Source organism: Balaenoptera ricei, chromosome 16, assembly GCF_028023285.1.
Source record: "Balaenoptera ricei isolate mBalRic1 chromosome 16, mBalRic1.hap2, whole genome shotgun sequence".
In the NCBI taxonomy this organism is placed as follows: Eukaryota; Metazoa; Chordata; class Mammalia; order Artiodactyla; family Balaenopteridae; genus Balaenoptera; species Balaenoptera ricei.
In genome coordinates, this window is record NC_082654.1 from 58105430 (window position 1) to 58126853 (window position 21424).

Consider the following 21424-nt stretch of genomic DNA (forward strand, 5'->3'; position numbering starts at 1 on the left):
GGAAAAGATACAGTGGCCAAAAGAGGAGGCTGAGAAATGAAACGAACTTGACTTTTCTGTGTAATAACATGTAAAATATGTCTAAGGAACTCAATACCAGATGGGTACATGAGGGACCCAAGACATAAAATCCTGGACTTCATACCCTGGATGGCATGTGGGGATGCGAGAAACCATCTTAAAAAGATTCGTTTGTTTGTTTATTTGAAGTTGCCATGAAGGTTACATAGTGTCTGTCTGGGGCTTGGACCACCCAAATCTCCTTTCACACTTGATGATTTACTTGTTCATGACTTAGATTTAATTTCTCCTCATTCTTCTCAGATGACGTCCATGCAAATGAGTATGTCTCCACTTAGCCTGATGTATTCCCTACGACGCCAGGGAAGTAAAGGGGGAAAGTGCCCTTCTTAAGCCAGTGATGGGTAGGGAGAGAAATGGGATAAAGAGCAGGGCTAATTGCTGGAATTGAGTCTATGATGTGGGAAGGCCTCTGATACTCAGCTTGACAGAAATTCCCATCTGCTACTGCCCACACGTGGGACTATTTTAACAGCTCTCATCAGGGAGAATCTTCCAGGAGTAAACACTGCCGGGTTAGGATTCACAAGATTGTTGCAGAACAGGATTTTGCAAGAGGGAATTTCACAAGAGTGGTATTTCTGAAAGCCAAACACGGAGCCATTGGACTTGGTCTTGGCTCCAGAGGGGAGTCTTCCATCTCCTCCTAGCAGCACACCTGTCGTATATTGTCCTGCATATACACCTCCTTGCTGCTCCTTGTGTTTGCTGATATGTGGAGAGGAACAGTAATTTCAGGGTCACAGAGTCTTGGCATTAGCAGGAGGAGCCTCGAAGGGCTCTGATTCAGCCTCCCGTGCAAAGCAACAGTCTACCTACTGAGACTTGGAGAAACGCGCACTGAGTTTTAGGGAAAAAGACCTTGCATTTCTGGAGGCAGCTTTCTCCATTTTTTAGACAAATTACATCCTTAGAGATTTCCTTTATAAAACAAGCTTAAAAAGTGCTTTCTTGTAATATACACCAGTCATTCCTAATTCTGGCACTTGGAACAAAGCAAGACAGGTCTAATCTCTCCTCATCACAGCAGCACCTGAGGTGTTCCCAGGTGACTATCCTGTCTCCCTGGAGGAGTGGCCCTTCTTCAGACCAAATGCTGCTGGCTCTCTTAACTGTTCCTCCAAAGATGTTTTCTAGAACCCACGTCTCCTCTTATGCTTGTCATATTTCTCTGGGAGTTATTCAGTTATCAATTTCCCTTTTAAAATCTGACTGTCACAACTAGATCAAGTGCCAGGGAGCTAGCCTGACCAGTTCACAACAGAAGGAAACCTTTGTATTTCCCATGATCTGAAGACCATTTCTAACAAGCTAGTGCTGGTTTTTTTCTGTAATCTGTCACGAGATTGACTTCTTTTGGGGAGTTTTGGTTACCCACACAAAAGGGTTTTTTTTTTTCTTGTTTTTTTTTTTTCCTGTCCCCTCATGTCTGCTGCCAAGTAAGGGCTTCACATTTTGGATTTAAACAATTGATTCTTTTCTTTTAACCTAAATGCTGTATTTGATATTAAGTTCTTTTAAATCTTTTCTGGTTGATTTTTGCCCATTTTTCCAACTCTGGAGAACTTTCGAACCTTGATTCTTTCATCCACTGTATCATCTCTGACTCTCTGCTTCCTGCCACTTAAAAATAATTGGATGAACATGCCTCTGGATCCTCATCGCAGGGTCTGACCTCACTGTTGAATAGGATCAGTCCATCTGCAAGAGATTGTAACACATCTCCACTGTGACGTGCCGGATGATTTAGGGCAGTGCTTCTTGAAATGTGGTTCCTAGCTCAGCAGCTCGGCGTCACCTCGGAACTTGTGAGAAATGCAAATTCTCCAGGCTTACCCTCCCCGCAAAGAATCGAGGCCCAACAATTTGCGTTAGTATAAACCCTTCAGGTGATTCTGATGCCCACTCAAGCTTGGGAGCCATGGAGCAGGAGTTCTGGGAAGGCAGACAAAAAACGACATCTAAAATACCCAGGCGTCTGGCAGCCTTAAGGTTTTTTGAGGAGCCAATTTAGAGCAACCTAGCCAGACATCCTAGTAGCACGGGCTGACGTGTCTGTCACAAGAGGAAGTTCCCTCTGGACTCTATTTGGCTCGATGACAAACCCAAGGGGAGGACTTGGGCTTGGTAGGTACAGAAGCAATGTTCCAGAGAGACTGAAGCCTGATGAACAGAAGAGGTGAATAAAAAGCAGGAAACACCAGACCCAGGCAAGGGAAAGGGAGGCTGAGTCTGGGTGACCCTGAGCTGTTGGGCAGTGCTGCATTTCCCAGAGGAGATTTTAACCAATTGAACATTTAACGAAGAAAGGTCTCATACCTGTTTTTGTTTCCGCAGGCCCATCTGCTAAACATCCCAAGCTGGAATTGGAAAGAGGGGGATGATGCAATCTGCCTCGCAGAGCTGAAGCTGGGGTTCATCGCCCAGAGCTGCCTGGCTCAAGGCCTCTCCACCATGCTTGCCAACCTCTTCTCCATGAGGTCATTCATAAAGGTAACGTCTCGTCCTATTAGAGCACATTAGCCCCGGATTCAATTTGTCGTGGGGTTGAGTAGAGAGCACAGCTTAAACTCAAAACAGATCGGCGGGCTTTAACCACTTTGGTTAAGGAGAAGTTCCTTGTTACAGATTTGGGCACGAGGCCAGCTTCTTTCAAAATTATGTTTTTATTTTTATTTAGCACATCCACGGCCATTAAATGATTGTTCAAAGCACAATCCTCTCTTTTTTTTAGATAAACCACATGTTTATCTATCAACAAAGTCTCCACTGTTAAAACAAAACTATGATTTATATACATTCCATATGGCACCAGAGCGCCTAAAGAAAAGAATTATCCTTTTGCTCTTTTACATCAAGTGGCTGGTGGACCTCTCACTGTGCAGAGAAATGCAGACCATGTGTTTGTGCCGAAGCCCAAACCCTAACAACATAATTCATTTATTTATTTCTGCACAATCAAGGAGGCCAGTGGGGCTGACATGCCATGGTTGTTTGAATGGAGAGTCAAAGGAGGAACTAACTGAGTCGTGGGCAGCGGGGCCCTTTACACTGTGAGACAGGCAGCCTGGATGTGCTCATCCCCCGGTCAGCGATTCACCCCACAGGGCTGGCTGCTCAGCCCCTCCAAAGTGGCCCCTGCCCACTGGACCAACTCAGACAAAGAAGGACCCAACTCTGTCCTCATAGGCCAGGCCAGGAGTGTTTCCAGGACATCAGGTTGAGGGTCCAGGACCCTACTAAGAGGGCTTTTGGAGCTCTTAGTGATGACACCAATCCTTTTCCTTGGATTGCTCAGCCTAGACAGTCAAGGTAGCAAACCGGTGCAGTAAATCCTGTCTCGTTTGGGCCTCCCTGATTTGGCGTTGGTGGCCATTAGCTCAGGATCTGGCCTTATAGTCCCCTCTCTGTTATTCATTTATTTACATTCCCCTTCCTGAATTACTAGTGGTTGAGGTGGGAAATGAGTGGGCCACCGGGAGACCCTGCAGAGGGGCCAGAAACTCTGAAGTCGAAGGTGTGAGATCTCCAGCCTTTTGCTGCCATTGTTGCTGTGTCCACCACCGGCAGTAAGTTATTCGGTGAGGTTGAGGAAATGGCCCTGGTTGCAGTGAGAGGGATGCGTGGGAAGGATGAAGATGCAGGTGATGAACTAACTCCATGTCAGAGCTCACCCTTGGCATCCATAAGCTGTGTGACTTAGAACAGGATTTCTTTCTAGGTCCTCACCCTCTGTACCCACCTCATTTACATTATTTAGCCAATTTATAGTTAACATTGCTCTACGTAAAAGAACAAATTGTTTTGGAGTCCGTTCAATCACTTTAGCAATGGATGCCTTGATTAAAAAATTCTTTACTTACTATATGCCCAAAGACCTCGACTCCGCAGAACTCCTGGCTCAGACCCAGCTCACAAATAAGGACATGGCTTTCCTTTAAATGGCTTCTTTAATCCAGGCTGGCTGTCCCCTGCCTGGATACAGCTGAATGTAGGCAAAAGGAGGCGGCAGGAAGGTCTTTGTGGCTGGACTTAGAGACAAGCCCGAAAACCAGAGGCAGCCTGGTGTCTCCCAGGGCTCTTAATGTTCAACACAAGGAGCCCAGACCAGGATAAAGGACTGTCACCAAGAGAGCTCCTCTGGCTCGTCCAGCCAAGCTCCGGGGGTTTCTTCCAGCAGGGGATTACCCACAGGACCAGCACATGTCTGAGGACTTGGGCTGTGCTTCCTGGTGTTGATGAACATGGCCTTGGCAGGGCCCCACCACACATGGGGCACTTGACATGCGTATGTTTTGATTTTGTGGTGCCTGCCTGGAAACTAGAGCTGCCTGTCAAGAAAATTAATAAAATGGATGTGACACTGATTCTTCAGTGTTATTACCAGCAGGGAGAAAGAACCTCTGTCCAACTTTCCTCAAGACCCTGAAGGGCCTCACCTCTGCAGCCAAGGACGTCCCCTCCAGCCCAGCTAATCCCACTGCCAAGTTCCTGTTTAGGAGGGCCTGTGGGAGAGGCCCAGCCAGGCCCTGGTGTAACTCAAAACACATTTCCCTCCCAGGGTTATGTTACCATGTTATTTCTGTCCGGGACCAACTCCTCCATGTTTGGAGGTGGCTCTCTGAATATGGCCTTTTGACATTCAGGTGATCTTTGTGTTGGAATTTGCTAAGGCACATGACCTGGAAATAACAAGGCTTCCCTTCATATTTTTTTTTTTCATTTGAGATAGAGACAGTTGAAAGCACGTGCTCCCCATTCTGTCGTGTCCTCTTTGTGCTCTCCAAATCCCAGACCCTTGTCTCTTGTAGGTCGTAATAAACCCCATAATGATGCTCTCCTTGGCATGTTTTATATATTAGCTCCCATTCCAGGGATCACAAAGCCTTTACTTATTTTTATTTGGGGGTGTTGAATGGAAAAGGGCATCTATACATGGATAACTCTTTGCAGAAATGGCTTCCTTCCCCACTGTCCCCTACAATGTGTCCTACAGCAGGGAATTCATCAGCACTTCCCTGGGGACAGGCAGGCCTGTTTGGATGGAAAGAGGTGGGATGAGGCTTTGGCAGCATCTGGTCCCTTGAGAACGCTTAGTGTTTCTGGAAGCCAGAGGTGGAGTGTGAGGTCATCTTCTCCCTGGCCCTGGGCAGGTATGATACCTGTTCTTTACTCCTAGAGAATACATGGTACTCTGCCCCTGCTGAAAGAAGAAAGAACAAGACTGAAACAGGGATGATATATCACAGTGACTGTCCACCAGCATGAGACCAAAAAGCCAAGACTGACAGTGAGGGTGATAAGGTTCTATGAAAGAGAGAGGGACTACTGATACACGGAAGCTACCAGAGAGACCCAGCCCTGAGGTACCAGGAAATACGCGGGAGCACCTGTTTATCCTTTCAGCATGGTCACTTATGCCCCAGGGCGCCAAGCCATTGCCCCTGAAAGCCTAGCTCTGAATTGATCTAAACTTTTTGGGAATCTATTTATAATTTTAGCCCACATCTTTGGGGGTAATGATGTCCTTAAGTTTCCTTAAGAATTCCTAATTACTATTAAAGACTTGTTTCTGGCTATTTGTCCTTTGCTCCACTTAACCTTCAAGACATGACCTGTGCAGGTTCTGGTGTTCTGGGGGTTTGTTTAACAAATCCATGCTAACCTTACAGCCAGTACCTTTATGAAAGAGGCTCAGGCTGGCCACTCAGGGGTCCTGTGGCCCAGCAGCTTGTTGCTCATGAAACAGGTGAAGCATTTTGTCCAGCAGCACCCAGCTCTCGCCCTTGAATGCCTTGAAGGAGTGCAGGCAAATGCCCTGATTCCTGTGACTTGTCAACATCTACGTTATCAACCAGGCCCAGAACATCCTGTTCATTGACCGATATCTGATCTCCTACCACCCGCCTGTCAGGTTCAAGTGAGAATCTTCCTAATGTCTTCTGGAAAGACCAAGACAGGAACTTATTTAGCCTATCAGCCATTGCCTCATCCATGAATAAGTGGCCACGTGTATCTCTCCTTGGCATCCTCACTTGCATGTAATTTAAGATCCACTGATTTAAAAAAAAATTTTTTTTTGGTTTTAGAGTTTTACCATGTAATATTTAACTTTGTCTTCAACATATCTGGTTTCAAGCTGGGGCTTGACCTCCCGTCTTTGCGAATTGTGCTGTTATTTTTACTAGGATTAGCTGTCCTTGGACATGCTAAATTATGTGTGTGGGTATTATGTGTTTTAGAGGGTGATTAACTCTTAAAATTTCTTTTCAATCCACGCTGAGTCTTCAAATTTAGCACATTTATTCAATAAATTGTTCTCAGGATTGCCGATTTTAACTCTGCTAATCCACCATTTTAAACACACACACACACACACACACACACACACACACACACACACAGCCTAGAACATGGTATGCACTCCACTCCATAATTATTTCTTGTTTGAATAAATCAATTATGATATAGGAGGAAGTACATGATGCACTTCTTGTGTTCTTTCCCTATTTTCCAAGATTTGGAATTTATGGGTGAAATTTACTTAATATTGATCATAGCACAGTCCCCTCCATCACATTTTCTATTTCTGAATGAGGAAGCACTAGGGAAACCAGGCCCGTCTCATTCAGATTGTATCTTGGTTGAGGTGGACTTTGCTGGACCTGGAAACCATTTGCTCAGTATTGCTGTTACCATATTGCGATAAACTGTCAGCAATCCAGAGTCCTGGCACTAATTGTAGCCAAGGGAATTGTTTTTAGTCCCTTTATTTTGGGTTATGTTTATGTGCATATGTGTGTTTGTATATATGGGTGTATAAAAACATTATGGTTTAGGAGCTGGAAATAGAAATCAAGAATCTTTAATAATAGGTAGAATATACTGGGTTCTAACTTAGTGCCAAGCCCTATGCTAAGTACTGTATAGGCATCATCTCATTTAATTCTCACAATGACCCCCCCCCCCCAAACCTGGCATTATTATTATCACCTCTTTATTATAGTGGCAGGCACTGTGGGTTAAGGGAAGTTCAGCAACTTGTGTGAGGATATAAAGCTTGGAATTGACAAACTCACATGTTAAACTAGGTACACTGGTTCCAAGTATGTCCTTGAGTATACCTTCATAACTTTCTGTAGCTTATTTTACGGGAAATATTGATTCAGTAGAGATTCCCCAGGCACCTACCATATTGCAAGCAGTGTGCTAATCACTGTCATCCTTATGGCTAGGAGGCACTCATAAGTTTCAGGAAGCTTCTGTTCTGACGGGGATGTATGGGCACATGTTTGCACAGCCCCATCCTGTGGGTTTTGTTGGCCTTTCTCTCTGGCCAGCTCTATAACAGCAGAGGTCACTGCATCAAGACAGGTGAGGAATTAGCCTAGGCTGGGATGAGTTAAGGTGGGAAAATGAACTGGGCTGTCAAGAAGGAAATGACATTACACTCTGCTTTATTCAGGGGGTGAAGCTAATTGGCTTAAGTAGGTGCTTCTGGGGGATAACAAGTGATTCTTATTGGCTAATGGGTTCATCTAGATGAGGGAAGCATGTTAGAAGCAGGGATCAACCCTGTGTGGAGTGCAAGAGTGGTGGGTGACAGGATCTCTGAAATGGGGCCAGGGCTCCAACTGATAAGGCTGGGATCTAGGTGGCTTTCTGCTCCAGGAGGAAATGCTAATAGTGCCAGAGTAGAGGGTTTGCCTGGCTAAGTAAACCCACGTGGTGTAAGTTAGATAGTGAGATGCAAACTGTTGCTTATTCCATACCGAAGGGCAATGTGATCACCCTGATCACAAATGTTATCATGAAAGTGGGCTTCTACAGACATCCCTTGTCAGTGGAGAGCTGCTCCCACTACAGGTATGCTCACTTCCTCAGTAATCTCGTTTATTCTCGGGAGTCCTAGATATATAGATGACTCCCAGATTTATATATCTATCCAGAACCCGATCCCAGTATCATTTATTTAATTGCTACCCAACATCTTTATTTGAATGTTTCATCTCCTCTGAGACCTAACCTATCCAGAATGGAATTCCTGTTCTTTTTCTGTAAACCTGGTCTTCTCCCATTGCACTATTGGCAAGGTCATCCTCCCCGTTGCTCAGACTAAAGCCTTTGGATTCCACCTTAGCTCCTTTCTTCCTCTCACGTACCATATTCAATTCAGCAGAAAATCCACTTGGTTCGACTTTGAAAATAAGCCCAGAATCTGAGCACGTCTCACTACCTTCACTTTACTATCAGATCCAGACCACCATCATCTATCTCCTAGAGTATTATACCAGCATCCTAATTGGCCTCCCTGCTCTGCCCTTATCCCTCCCCTATTCTAGTCTATTCTCATTACAGCATCCTTCTCAAGCATGAGTCAGATACCATCACCCCTCTGCGTAAATCTCTCCATGATGTCCCATCTCATCAGAGTAAAGTTCTTACAAACATCTATAGGTCTCAAGCAGTCGGGCTCCTGTGACCTCACTGGCCTCATCTCCTAAATACTCTGCTTCTAAACATCATCCACACTCCATTTAGCTAGTCTAGGAATTTTGCATTTGTTGTTCCCTCTGCCTGAAATGCTCTTCCCCTAGGTAGCTGCATGGCTTCCCTCCAGTGAATCCCTCATGTCCTTGCTCAGTGTTAATTTCTCAGGGGGAACTTTTTCTAAAACATTAGAATTGCATTTTGAAAAAGGAGATTAAAAGCAAACTTTTAGTTGAAGTATAATATACAAACAAAAGTGTGCATCTGATAAATGGATAGCTTATTAAGTATTTACAAACTCACACTCTCATGTAACCAGGACCCAGATTAAGAAACAGTATATTATTAGTAACCCAGGAGCCCCTGCTTTTAAAGCCAGATGGCAGTGTATGTGTGGGTCTGTTTTGGGGCTTTCTTGGGAGCATTGACATCTCTGAAATGTTGAGTTCTCCAGTCTATGAAGATGGTATACCTGTAATAAAGGGATGCTTTATGAATCAGCAGTTTTCCTGGCAAATATAGGACGATCAAGAAGAAAGTGACCAAACTCTTAGATTCCTCTGGGGCTTCTGGGGTCCCTACAGGGAGTAGATGTCCCCCTTCACCAGATTCTCTAGGAAGGATCTAGATGTTCTCTTAGGCTTCATGGGGTGAATAAAGTTTCCATGTGAAAAAACATCAAAATTGCATTTTAAAAATTTGCATCCCCCGTCCCGCCACACTCCATACATGCACATCCTTGTTGGCTCTCCTGGCTTTGTTTATCTCCACGGCATTTGTTTATTGCCTCTTTTCCTGGAGACACCGTAAGCACTCTGAAGCCTAGAGCTGCTTGCTGTATTCCCAATGCCTAGAACAGCACCTGACTCATAAGAGGTCCTCAATACACGCATGTCGAATGAATGAATGAATGGCTGGAGCCTGGCCTGACCAGCCTTTATCCCAGACAGCTGGGTGGGGCCAGGACCAGCAGGGACTTACAATTTGGGGTGATTTTGGTGCTGAAACCTTCTTCCTTTGCTACTGTACATGGTTCCTTTGCCAAATTAAAGAGCTTTGACTCCATGTAGAAACTTGAAATGCAAAGCTTTATAATCCTTGGCGAGGATGCGTAGAGGCTGGTTAGATTTGGTTATAAACCATTTCTATTGCCAGAAAATCCAGTCAGTGTGTTGTTTAAATTCACAAATCAAAATAAACAGCCATGGATTGAAATGAATTTGCTAAACCTCAGTATCCCATTTGGGTCAACATCATTGTGCATCCCCTTTCTTTACTGCTTGAATCTCATTAGATCAGGGGCTCTGTCTGCCTCCCGCAACGCCTTTGACTCTGTGCAAGATGACTAACGCCCACCTGAACGTAGACCAACTTCCCTGAAAACGATTTCAAATGAAGAAAGAATTAATCCATGAACTATTAACAGGGATTCTGTTCTCCTCTGGCCCTGGTAATTTCTAGAACATTGAATTAAAGAGTTCTCAGACCTTTACAAATTCTCAAGGCAAACATTATTAGCAAAGAGAAGCCCATACAGCATGTTAGAAAATTGCCAGAAAATGTCAATGGAATTTCTGAATAAAATAAAAAAGGTTGAAACTCCCCTTCCCCATCTTCTCCCCTTCTCCCTCCCTTCCTCCCCCTAACATGATTAGAAAGTCATTTCATGTGTCTTATATGTTTGGTCAATCAAAGGCAAACATACATGATTGATGGTGACAGGGAACACATTTAATTCATTATTCTTTACTTTGCAGCAAAATGATTTGTGTAAACTGTCTGCCTAGCATTAAAGGTAAAACAAACTTAGAAACCCCAAAATGTTATATTTTTGTCTAATATTTTCCTTTTGGTTTTATAGCTGTAATCACATATGGATTCTTTTATTTGGCTCTTGGCAAGGACTGAACAAAGGGGAAGCAACACAGAAAGTTTACATAATATACAAAAGCCCTGTGCCTGTAGAGGATGGAGCCACAGAAACTGCAGTGGCCAGGACTCAGCGTGAAACCCAGGAGAAGCTGCCGCTCTCCCTGGCCCTTATCAGCTGGCAGGATATTGTCACTAATGTGAAGGAAGGCCCTCTTGACCAAGCCTCTGGTCCAACATCAAAATGAGCTCTTTCAGAGATTATTGGCCTTTTATTAATTGAGTGCATTTCTGAGTGCACCTGGGCATTCACTTGGCCTTTCCCCCGCCCCCTTACAACTTCTCACTTAGGTTTTATGGGTGCTACCCACCATCAGTGATTTTTCAAGCAAAAATCTCAAAATGCTATTAAACTCTTAGGAATAAAATCTCAGATTCCCTTATTAAAGTTCTTGGTTATCACTGCCCTAAAATGATACCAAATATAAATCTATGCCCAGAATAATGATGAGGAACCTGGAACTTTGAGGTGGCCGTTCTACATATCTAGGGGGTGCAAAGTGAGAAACCACCATTGGTTCGATAAGGGAGATATTTTTGTCAAGATCTTTAAAGTTATCATAGCACTCTAAGTGTGCATAGCACTTTAGAATTTATAAGATATGCATTTAACTTAAATTATTTTCATTTGATACACAAGTATCGAGTATCATTTGGGAAATGTGCCTCATGCAGAGTAGCTGGCATTTCTGACCCTTTCTCCCCTGTAGGGTAGGAAGAAATAGGAGAAGAGGCAATAGAAGATGATGCTGGATGGGATTTGATAGAGCAAGGACCATGATGATGGAAGATCGTTGAGTTCTTAGCTCATTGCTTTCCCCACTGTTACACGTTGCTTCCCCTGGAGAAATGTCTCAAATATGAACACTACTTGGTTTTGTATTCAAATCAATAGCTTCTAAGAACAGAATTCACTTTGCAATATTTGTAAAAGTAGTATCCTAGGTTTCTCCAACCATGCCAAACTACGTGCTATAAAAATTAAGACATTTTTCAAAGGTGGGAAATTCTTACAGCTGCACCCATTCCCTCCATGGTGCCTTAGTCTGGAAAAGACCCAGGCACTGTTGTTTTCCCTAGACCGTAATGCCTTGTCATGTGGGAGAATTTGTTGCTCAAGTCAAGTGCCGCAGTGGATCAGGGGAGGGAGATGATGACTTATTTGCTGAGGGGGAATGTAAGAAAGCTCAAAAGCATAGTCCGAACCTTCTGAAGGAGGGCACAAGTGGGTCAGAATGCAGTATGGTAGATTTCCAATCGGGGTTTGGGGGGGGGAGTCGTATCAGTAAGAGGACATGCAGTCCAGAGGGTTAAACCATGCCAAGAAGAGGAAGAAAGGAAAATTTCTAACACTGTCTTTTGCAGATAAAGTTTTTAATTTTGAAAATTTGGGGGATTTCTCAAAATGTTAAATAGAGAGTTTCCATATGACCCAACAGTTCTAGGTATCTTCCTAAGAGAAATGAAACCATATGTATTAATTTCCTCTGGCTGCTATAATAAGTTACTACAAACTTAGTTGCTTACAACTGATTTTTTCTCTTCTTTTTCTGGAGGCCGAAAGTCTGAATTCAGTTTCCCTGGACTAAAGTCAAGGTGTTTGCAGGGCATCTAGTTTCCATAAAACTAGAAAACAAGTATTCTGCCTCTAAACAATAATAGTAGGACAGCCGTAAGATAACAGTTACAGGCATTCCCATTCCAGAGGGGAGAAAATGGAAGGAAGAAAGGAGCTACCAGCCCCAAGTACCTTCAAAATCCAACCAGACAAATTCCATTGGGTTTTAAGATCCGGGAATAATCCTCTGTGGCTTAAAATTGGCATTAGGTAATATGATTCCTCCAAATGTGTTCTTTTTCAAAGTTGCTTTGGCTATTCTAGTGTTGTTGCCTTTTCATGTACATTTTAGGATCAGCTTTTCTATACCTACAAAAAATCCTACTGCTATTTTGATTGAAACATGTTAAACCTATAGACCAACTTGGGGGAGCATTGGCTTCCATGAACATGGGTTCCAACCCATGAACGTGGTCTCTCCATTTACTTAGATAATCTTTAACTTCTTTCATCAGTGTTTTGTGGTTTTCAGCAAATGGATTCTGTACATTTTTGTTAGATTTATACATAAGTATTACATTTTGGGGGAGATATTGTAAGTGGCAGTTTTAAAAAATCCAGTTTCCAATTGTTCATTGGTGGTATGTCGAAATGCACATTATTTTTCTATGTTGACCTTGAATCCTTAACTATGTTACACTGGCTAGCACTTATTCCAGGATATGGAATACGTGGAGTGAGAGTGGACATCTTTGATTTATTCCTACTCTTAGGGGGAAAATATTCATTGTTTCACCATGAAGTATAATGTTAGTTGTAGGTGTTCTGTAGATGTTTGTCTTCTGAGGTTGAGGGAGTTCTTTTCTATTAATAATTTGATGAGAGTTTTTATTGTGAATGGATTTTGAGTTTTGCCAAATGCTTTTTCTGCTTCAATTCATATAATCATGTTGTTTTTGTTCTTTACACTGTTAATATGGTGGATTACATTGACTGATGTGAGAATATTGAACCAGCCACTGTGCATTCCAAGATAGACCCCACTTGGTCATAGTGTGATTTATTTATATCTATTCCCCTCTCTCTCTCTCTCTCTCTCTCTCTCTCTCTCTCTCTCTCTCTCTCTCTATATATATATATATATATATATATATATATATATTTATTTATTTATTTATTTATTTATTTATTTATTTATTTATAGGTAGATATATAGATTTGATTTGCTAATATGTTTGTGAAGATTTTTTATGTCTGTGTTTGTGAGTAGATATTGTTCTATAGATTTCTTACACTGTCTTTGTCTGGCTTTAATATCAGGGTAAAGTTGACTTCATAAAATGAGTTGGGAAGTCTTTCCCTTCTATTTTCTGGAAGTGATTGTGTAGAATTGGTGTTATTTTTTCCTTAAATGTTTAGTAGAATTCACTAGTGAAATGATCTGGACCTCAATTTCTTTTCCCAAAGGTTTTTAAAGACTAATTTAATTTCTTTAATAGCTGTAAGTCTATTTAGGTTATTTATTTAATCCTGAGTGAGTTGCTGCAGTTTGAGGTTTTTGAAAAATTTAGGAATTAGTCTAATTTATTTGAGCTGTTCAATTGATGTATGTAAGTTGTTTGTAGTTTTCTATTATTGCCTATCTAATGTCTGCAGGGTCTGTAATGATAACCTCTCTCTCATCCTTGATTTTTTGATTTGTGTCTCCCTCCCTCCCTTCCTTTTTTTTTCATTTTTTGTCTGTCTTACACATGTAAATTTTGCTGATCTTTTCAAAGTTTTTTGATTGCATTATTTTCTTTCTTTTTCTGTTTTCTTTCTGCTTACTTTGGGTTTATTTTACTCTTCTAGCTTCTTAAATGGAGCTTAGGTTATTGATTTGATACTTTTCTTTTTTAATATAAGCATTTAATGCTATATATTTCCTTCTAAGCACTGCTTTAGGTGCATTGCACAATTTTTGAAATGTTGTATTTTCTTTTTCATTTAGTTAAAAATATTTTATAATTCCATTTGAGACTTCTTCTTTGACCCACGGGTTATTTAAATGTGTGTTGCTTAATTTCCAAGTATTTGGAGATATTCCTCTTATATTTCTATTATTGATTCGTGGTCTGATTCCATTATGGTAAGAGAACCTACTTTGTATGATTTCACTTCTTTTAAATTTGTTAGTGTGTTTTAACTTTATTTTATTTTTGGGTGCATTGGGTCTTTGTTGCTGCGCATGGGCTTTCTCTAGTTGCGGCGAGCGGGGGCTACTCTTTGTTGCGGTGTGTGGGCTTGTCATTGCGGTGGCTTCTCTTGTTGCAGAGCATGGGCTCTAGAGCGCAGGCTCAGTAGTTGTGGCGCACGGGTTTAGTTGCTCCGCAGCATGTGGGATCTTCCCGGACCAAGGCCTGAACCCATGTCCCCTACATTGGCAGGCGGATTCTTAACCACTGCGCCACCAGGGAAGCCCTGTTAGTGTGTTTTATACAATCTGTCTTGGTGAGTGTTCCACATGAGCTTAAATAGGATATATATCCTGATATATTGTTGGGTAGAGTGTTCTATAAATGTTCATTAGGGCCAGTTGGTGGATGGTGTTCAGTTCTATACCCTTGCTGATTTTATGTCTACTAGTTCTACCCATTACAATGAGATGAGTGCTGAGTCTCCAACTATAGTTATGGATTTGTTTATTTTAGTTCTGTAAAATTTTGCTTTGTGAATTTTGAAACTCTGCTGAGGATATATATGTTTGGATTGTTGCATTTTCTTGATGAACTGAACTTTTTGTCATTATATATTGTCCCTAATATCTTTGGCAGTTTTCTTTGTTCTGAAATCTGGTAGACTTCAGATCTGATTTAATAGACCCACTCAGTATTTCTTTTTGATTAGTGTTTTCATAAAAAAAATGTATCTGTTCTCATGATTTTTTTGTTTGAACCAAACTAACAATATATCTTTAAATTCTAAGTGATTTCCTTATAGCCAGCTTATAGTTGGGTCAATTAAAAAAATTATTCTGTGACTCTACGTTCGTTAAAAGGTGTACTTAGACCATTTATATAAAATGTAATTATAGATATGTTTGGATTATATCTAATATTTTATTTGTTTTCTGTCGATTTTCTCTGTTCTAGTTCTCCTCTTTCCTCTTTATTTTCTTCTTTTGGGTTATTTTGAATATTTTTAGATTTCATTTCATTTATAGTGTTTCTTATTATATAACTTTATGTAGTCTTTTAACTGATTGCCCTTGGGGTTGTAATATACCTACTTAACTTTCCAAGTCTACTTAGATTCAGTGATTCACCAGCGTAATATAGAATCTTGCCAACCTATAGGTCTCTTTACCCTCCCCATTTTTTGTTGTACGTGCGTTGTTGAAAACGCCATCAGACAATGCTATAACTTTTTCTTTTCTGTCATCAAACGTATTTTAAAGAACTCAAGAGAAGTATAGTCTTTTATATCTATTCTGATATTTCCCATCTCTGTTGTTCTCTCTTCATTCCTGATGTTCCATCTTTCCCCTTGGAATCATTTCCATTCTGTCTGAACAACTTCCTTTAGCAATTCCTTTAGATCAGTCTGTTGGCAACAAATACAATTTTCCTTCATCTGACAATGTCTTTATTTCATCTTCATTCCTGAAGGACATTTTTGGTGGGTACAGAATTCTGGGTTGACTAATCTTTTCTTTCAGTACTTTAAGTATATTGTTTCACTTCCTTCTTGCCTCCATTGTTTCAGGTGAGAAATCTATAGTCATTTGAATTGTTAACCTATAAGTAATGAGTCATTTTTCTCTGGTTACTTTCAAGATTTTCTTTTTGACTTTAGTTTTCTCTCATCTGATTACACTGAGTTTAAGCATTATTTCTTTGGGTTTATTCTGTTGGGCCTGAGATTCTTGAATCTCTAGGTTCGTCTTTGATAGAATTTGGGAAGTTTTCTTTCATTATTTCCTCATATATATTTTCTGTACCATACTCTTTCTCCTCTCCTTCTGGAATTCCTATGACACAAATGTTGGACTTTTGAATATACCACAGGGCCCTGAGGCTCTATTCATTTTTTTCAATATTTTTTCTTTGTTGTTCAAATTGTACAATTTATATTGATCTAGCTTAAGGTTTATTGATTCTTCCCTTTTTCATCTCCATCCTGTTATTGAGCCTCTCCACTGAGTGTGCTAGTTATTATATTTTTCAATTCTAGAATTTTCATATAATTATTTTTATCTTGTTTCTTTACTAAGGCTTTCTGTCTTTTAATTCTTTACAAAAGTGTTCTCTGTTAGTTATTGGAACATTTTATAATAGCTACTTTAGGCTCTTGTTAGATATTTCTAATATTTGTGCCATGTAGGCATTGGATGCAAGTTGAGATTCTTTTTTTTAGTTATTCATATGCCAAGTACTTTTTTTTACTGTATTCTCGACACTTTGTTTTTTTATTATGAAATTCTGGGTCTTGTTTAAAACTTGCAAACACATTGATAATTTTATTGTGGCATGTAATGACCTGTTTTATTTTAGACTGAAATTCTGGCCAAGCTTCTATGGGTTGTAATTTCAATATGAGTTGAATTTTCAAAACATTGGCAGTGTTATTTGGATCTGCCCCACATCAATCTCAAACTGGGTGATAGTTTATATTATGCTCTAGTCCTCAAAATCTATATATGCTGTGTAGGGTCAGTTTCATCCTTGCTCAGCTCAGGCTGAGCCCAGGAGTTCATAAGTAATTGTAAGGGACTCCTTTCTTAAGTCCTCTTTCTCTGTGATCTCCAGGGGAATTTGAGCTTCCATAGGGTTTTCCTTTTTATCCTCTGACCAGAAAGCTGGGGCTTTAGCTACCCTGGTTTGTTATACACTTTCTGCTACTGTGTCCTCACCTGGACAAACCAGTGGGAGGACAAAGAGAGACAAAAAACAATAGGGCTTTGCCTCACTCTCTTTGGACCTCAGACCCTCTAGCCAAAAAAGTTTCTCCTACCTCCTTTTATCTCCCATTGCCACTGCTGCTACTGCCGGCACTGGGTGCCTTAGGGTTGGAGGTGCAAGAAAAGAGAAGAAAAGAAAAAAGAACCCAAACCATGATTTCCCCATTCTCTCTGAGTGTTAGGAATTGCCTCTACCGGTCTTTGAGCCAGAATGAGAGCTTCTCTTGGGGCTTTGTCTTTCCACATTCTTGTGTTCATTTACAGGTTCTGGGCTTCCTCAAAGTCAGGTTAGAGGATACCAGAGCAAAAACAATGGTAAACTCACTGCTGATTTGGTGGTACTTCCAATTCTGGTCATTTTCCCTAATCTGTTTGCTACCGTTTGTCTCAGAGACTTCAAATAGCTTGCTCCATGCATTTTGTCCAAGTTTAATAGATGCAATCAATGAAAGACACAGGGTGGAGTGTCCTTATTCTATTTTATCCAGAGCCCGAAAACCAGATATCACTTTAGAACAATATTCTATGTTTGTCCTTTATAGCTGGACCAGGGAGAATATTGCCTCTAAGGCAGTGTCATCATCATCATGTCTTTTTAGCGTATTCAGTAATCACTCTCTTTGGGGTGAGTTTGAGGTAATCCACCTTTTCATCAGAGACTATGAATAATGTAACCTGGCAAGCTGCATTACTGTGGAATCCTGCGCATCTCCTGGCAGAACAATGGGAGGTGACTGTTTCCACTTCAGACTCATTTAGCTGATTTAGAGAAACTTTGGGACACCTGTAAAATGATGCTGAGATCAATTTAAGCATCCATCTGCCATCTTGAAAAATGGCATGCAATAAAACCTTTCAACTGGGTATAATTTTTGTAGTTTTTATCAGCTGCCACATGTATCCCACGGTAGCACGAGTGATGCAGGCCCACTGATTAGGGTTTCAAGTACTAAGAAATACAGGTGTCCTGCCTGCCTTGATGCTGTGCTTTGTGTACACTAGGGGATGGGAAGTAGGCTGGGAAGCGGATGGAATTGATTGACATTATATAAGTGAGAGATATCACTTCCTCCCTTTCCCCCATACCGTGTCAGCAGGTAGAGTATCTCTGCCCACCAAAAACTAACATACAGCTCTATGTCCACTGACCTTGGGGTGCAGAAGCTCTTTGTTGTGGTCAGTCTGCAAAGAGAAGTCTGTGTTTATGCCTAGCCTCCATATTTATGGTGTTGCTTTTTAGGACAATGGATTTAATTAGTTTCTCCTTTTTTTCCTAGACTGACAAAATAAATATCATTTCTTAAGGAGTTTCTGTTGGTTTCCTGTTTCAGCTAACATTTGGCAGTGAGAAGGCCATTTATTTTAATGGTTGGGTATTTTTTCTTCTCCTTAAATGGACTAGTGAGGAAAGAATCAGTGAAAGAGGAATATTTGGTACCTCTTTCGGAATTTGGATTAGGTATTAGACTTGATCATCCAAAGATCTTGGATGGTGTCCCCCTGTCCAGATATATCCATGGAACACTATGTTTTTCAGATGTGCCAGCACAGCCTCACCCGTCCTGTTCTCCCTCACTCGTGAAGTGTGAGGGGAGTTGTGGAGCTGTGCAGTGGGCAGAAGGCTGGGGTTGGGGGTGTGTTGTAAGCCTCTGAATTAGGACATGATTTGTTGTAAGACCTCGCACTGCTTGCTCAAGCTCTCTGAGCTTCATATTCACCCACAGTAAAAAGTGGAAGAGCCTAGCAGGTTGTTGGAAAGATTACCAGTACATGACGGTACGTCACCCCCTTCTTGTTCCTTAGGGGTTGGTGGTACTGTTTGGGTTTCTATTTGTGATGAGATCTGACACTGGATTAGGATTGGGTCACTCATGGGGGAACACAGAGGGATGAGCCTAATCTAAAGCCACTCTCTAGGGTGGTGTAAAGACATCCCTCCCTATACTGCTTACAGTTTTGTGTTGCCAAAGTCTTTGTAAATGACTGATATTGGGGGAGGTCCCTGGAACTCTGTGGTGAGATACAGAATTAGTAGAATTTTCTGCCTGAGTGCATTTTCTAGGGCAGTAGCATTGTTTATCAGCCTAAGTGACACTGGGTCCCTCAACCTTTCTGTCAGAAACCCATCCCCTACCCCCACAGCTCGATTTTACCTGCATGTACAGGTGAAACCTGGATGCACCTTTATGGCTTTTCCCAGGCCTCTCAGTGAATGGAGATATGCTGGCTGTTCATTTCCATACGTAATGAATGTCCAGCTAGCAAGTGCAGCCCTGCCCAGGACAGAACCCTGCAGTGGCAGTGCCTGGAAGGAGAATAGCTGTGTGCTGGGCTGTGTTACCCGTGGAGAACTCAGAGAGCGTAGTGACCTCCCGGGTCCTGCCTGGAGGATTGATATGTACTATGGACTTGAACTTGCTCATAGAACCAATGGGCACAGGAACAGAGAGACCTCTCCTTGACCAAGCAGGATTATCACACGTCTTCTCTTTCTTCTCATCTTATACCAACTGTAGGATACCATCCTGGCAGTTTTCTGGGAATACTGAACTATAACAAGGGCTAAAATCTTCCAAGAAATGCAACAAGAAGGAGGAAATGTGCCTTCCAGAACTCTTCTCAGGAGGCATACAGTTTGTGGTTGGACGGAATACTTTGGTAAACTCTTTGGGATAGGAGGGATGAGTTCCCTTGAACATGTTACTCCACGTTCAAGTAACAACAGATATTTTCTAATTTGCCTTCTAAAGAGTCGCATCCACTTAATTGCAAGGCTTTTCTTTTGCTGAGGGGAGTATGCAAAATTGGGGCCAGAATTGAATTGCTGAGGGCAATAAAGGCTGAGGGCTCTGACCTGTGGTCATTCTTCTCTTTTTTTTTTTTTTTTTTTTTAATATGTATTTATTTATTTATTTATTTATTTATTTATTTATTTATTTATGGCTGTGTTGGGTCTTCGTTTCTGTGCGAGGGCTTTCTCCAGTTGTGGCAAGCGGGGGCCACTCTTCATCGCGGTGCGCGGACCTCTCACTATCGCGGCCTCTCTTGTTGCGGAGCACAGGCTCCAGACGCGCAGGCTCAGTAATTGTGGCTCACGGGCCTAGTTGCTCCGCGGCATGTGGGATCTTCCCAGACCAGGGCTCGAACCCGTGTCCCCTGCATCAGCAGGCAGATTCTCAACCACTGCACCACCAGGGAAGCCCCCATTCTTCTCTTTTTCATCCCCACCCAGCACTCAGCCTCTACTCCAAATACAAGTTAAACAAGTACTTTTAAAAATAATGTTTGAACAAGCATCGGAGTATTAGCATGCCTTTCTTGTGGACCAAGGATGTGCCAGGTATCAGTTCAGAATCAGTCTGAACTGATACCTGGCAAACAAAGAGGAAACAAAGAGGAAAGCCATTTGCAGGAGGAAGGATGAAAGATGAAAGTAGAATCTAGTGAGTCTCCACTGGAGGGATGTGGGCAAGAGTCAAGCCCAGAAATTGGAAGTAGCCAATCCAGTCTACCCATCAGGGTCTTTTTGTCTCAGGGCTGCTTTCAGGAGACCAGGCTGGGTCTTTATGTCCACGTATGACCTTTCTCCTATTTGGGGAGACAGTCAGTTCCTCCAAATACCTAACTTCTCTCTTATCATCCTATCTATTCAGAGTGAACTTGCTGGCCACTAGGGAAGGGGAGGGGGAGGGAGGACCTCCAGGGAACACTGCTGTCTTTTGGGGATAAACTCAAGTTACTTAGTTTTTCTCCTCAGTCCAGAGGATCATTTGTTGATTAGTGATGTTCCAGGTTTTTCCAGTAGCAGCTAAGCAATAGGAAGCCATGAATCACTGTCCCAACGTCTAACTGGCTGTGTTCCCTTGTGCGAGTAGTAGAGATGTCTTCATAATCACCATCACCATCACCAACACTCATTATTTATGATAGAGCATTTATAGAACATCTGCAGGGTACACACTCAGTAAGTGCCATCTTTTAGTATGATTAAGCCACCAAAGCACCTATCACATAGGAAGCACTCAGAAAACATTAGCTATTTGCCAGGCACTATGTTAGGTGTTTTACGTGGATCACCTCATTTCATCTGTCTTCCTAGGAAGTAGGTACTACTGTTGCTCTCATTTTGCAGGTGAGGGGATTGAGGCTTGGAGAGGTTATACAACTGGCCCAGGGACGTTCAGTGAGGCTGGGATTTGAACCCAGAGGCTGCATGTGCTTTGGTACTTCCTACATTGCTGCTGCACTCAGGATCATGGCCCTTCTTAAACAGAAACTGCTGAAGCCAGCTAAATACCTCAGCAATTTATAAGCTGTCCCCTTTCAGTCTCTGAACCAAATGTCATTTTGACGAGGCCTAAAATCCACTCTAGGAAGCCGCAGAGGGGAATTTCAAGTCATTTCTAACTTCCTGTGAAAATATTCTC

At 41.9% G+C, this 21424-nt stretch overlaps 2 protein-coding genes across 11 annotated transcripts in view; one reads left to right on the forward strand and one right to left on the reverse strand.

The window, feature by feature from the left end:
- The window catches only part of KCNMA1 (potassium calcium-activated channel subfamily M alpha 1), a 786057-nt gene that overhangs the window by 576959 nt on the left and 187674 nt on the right, over positions 1-21424 (forward strand). For all 10 annotated transcript variants that reach the window (XM_059899168.1, XM_059899169.1, XM_059899170.1 and 7 more), the window contains one exon: positions 2419-2574. In XM_059899168.1, coding sequence (XP_059755151.1) covers positions 2419-2574 — 156 coding nt within the window. The remainder of the gene's footprint in view (positions 1-2418; positions 2575-21424) is intronic.
- LRMDA (leucine rich melanocyte differentiation associated) overlaps positions 1-21424 on the reverse strand; it is a 1782822-nt gene that overhangs the window by 77112 nt on the left and 1684286 nt on the right. The window lies entirely within an intron of this gene.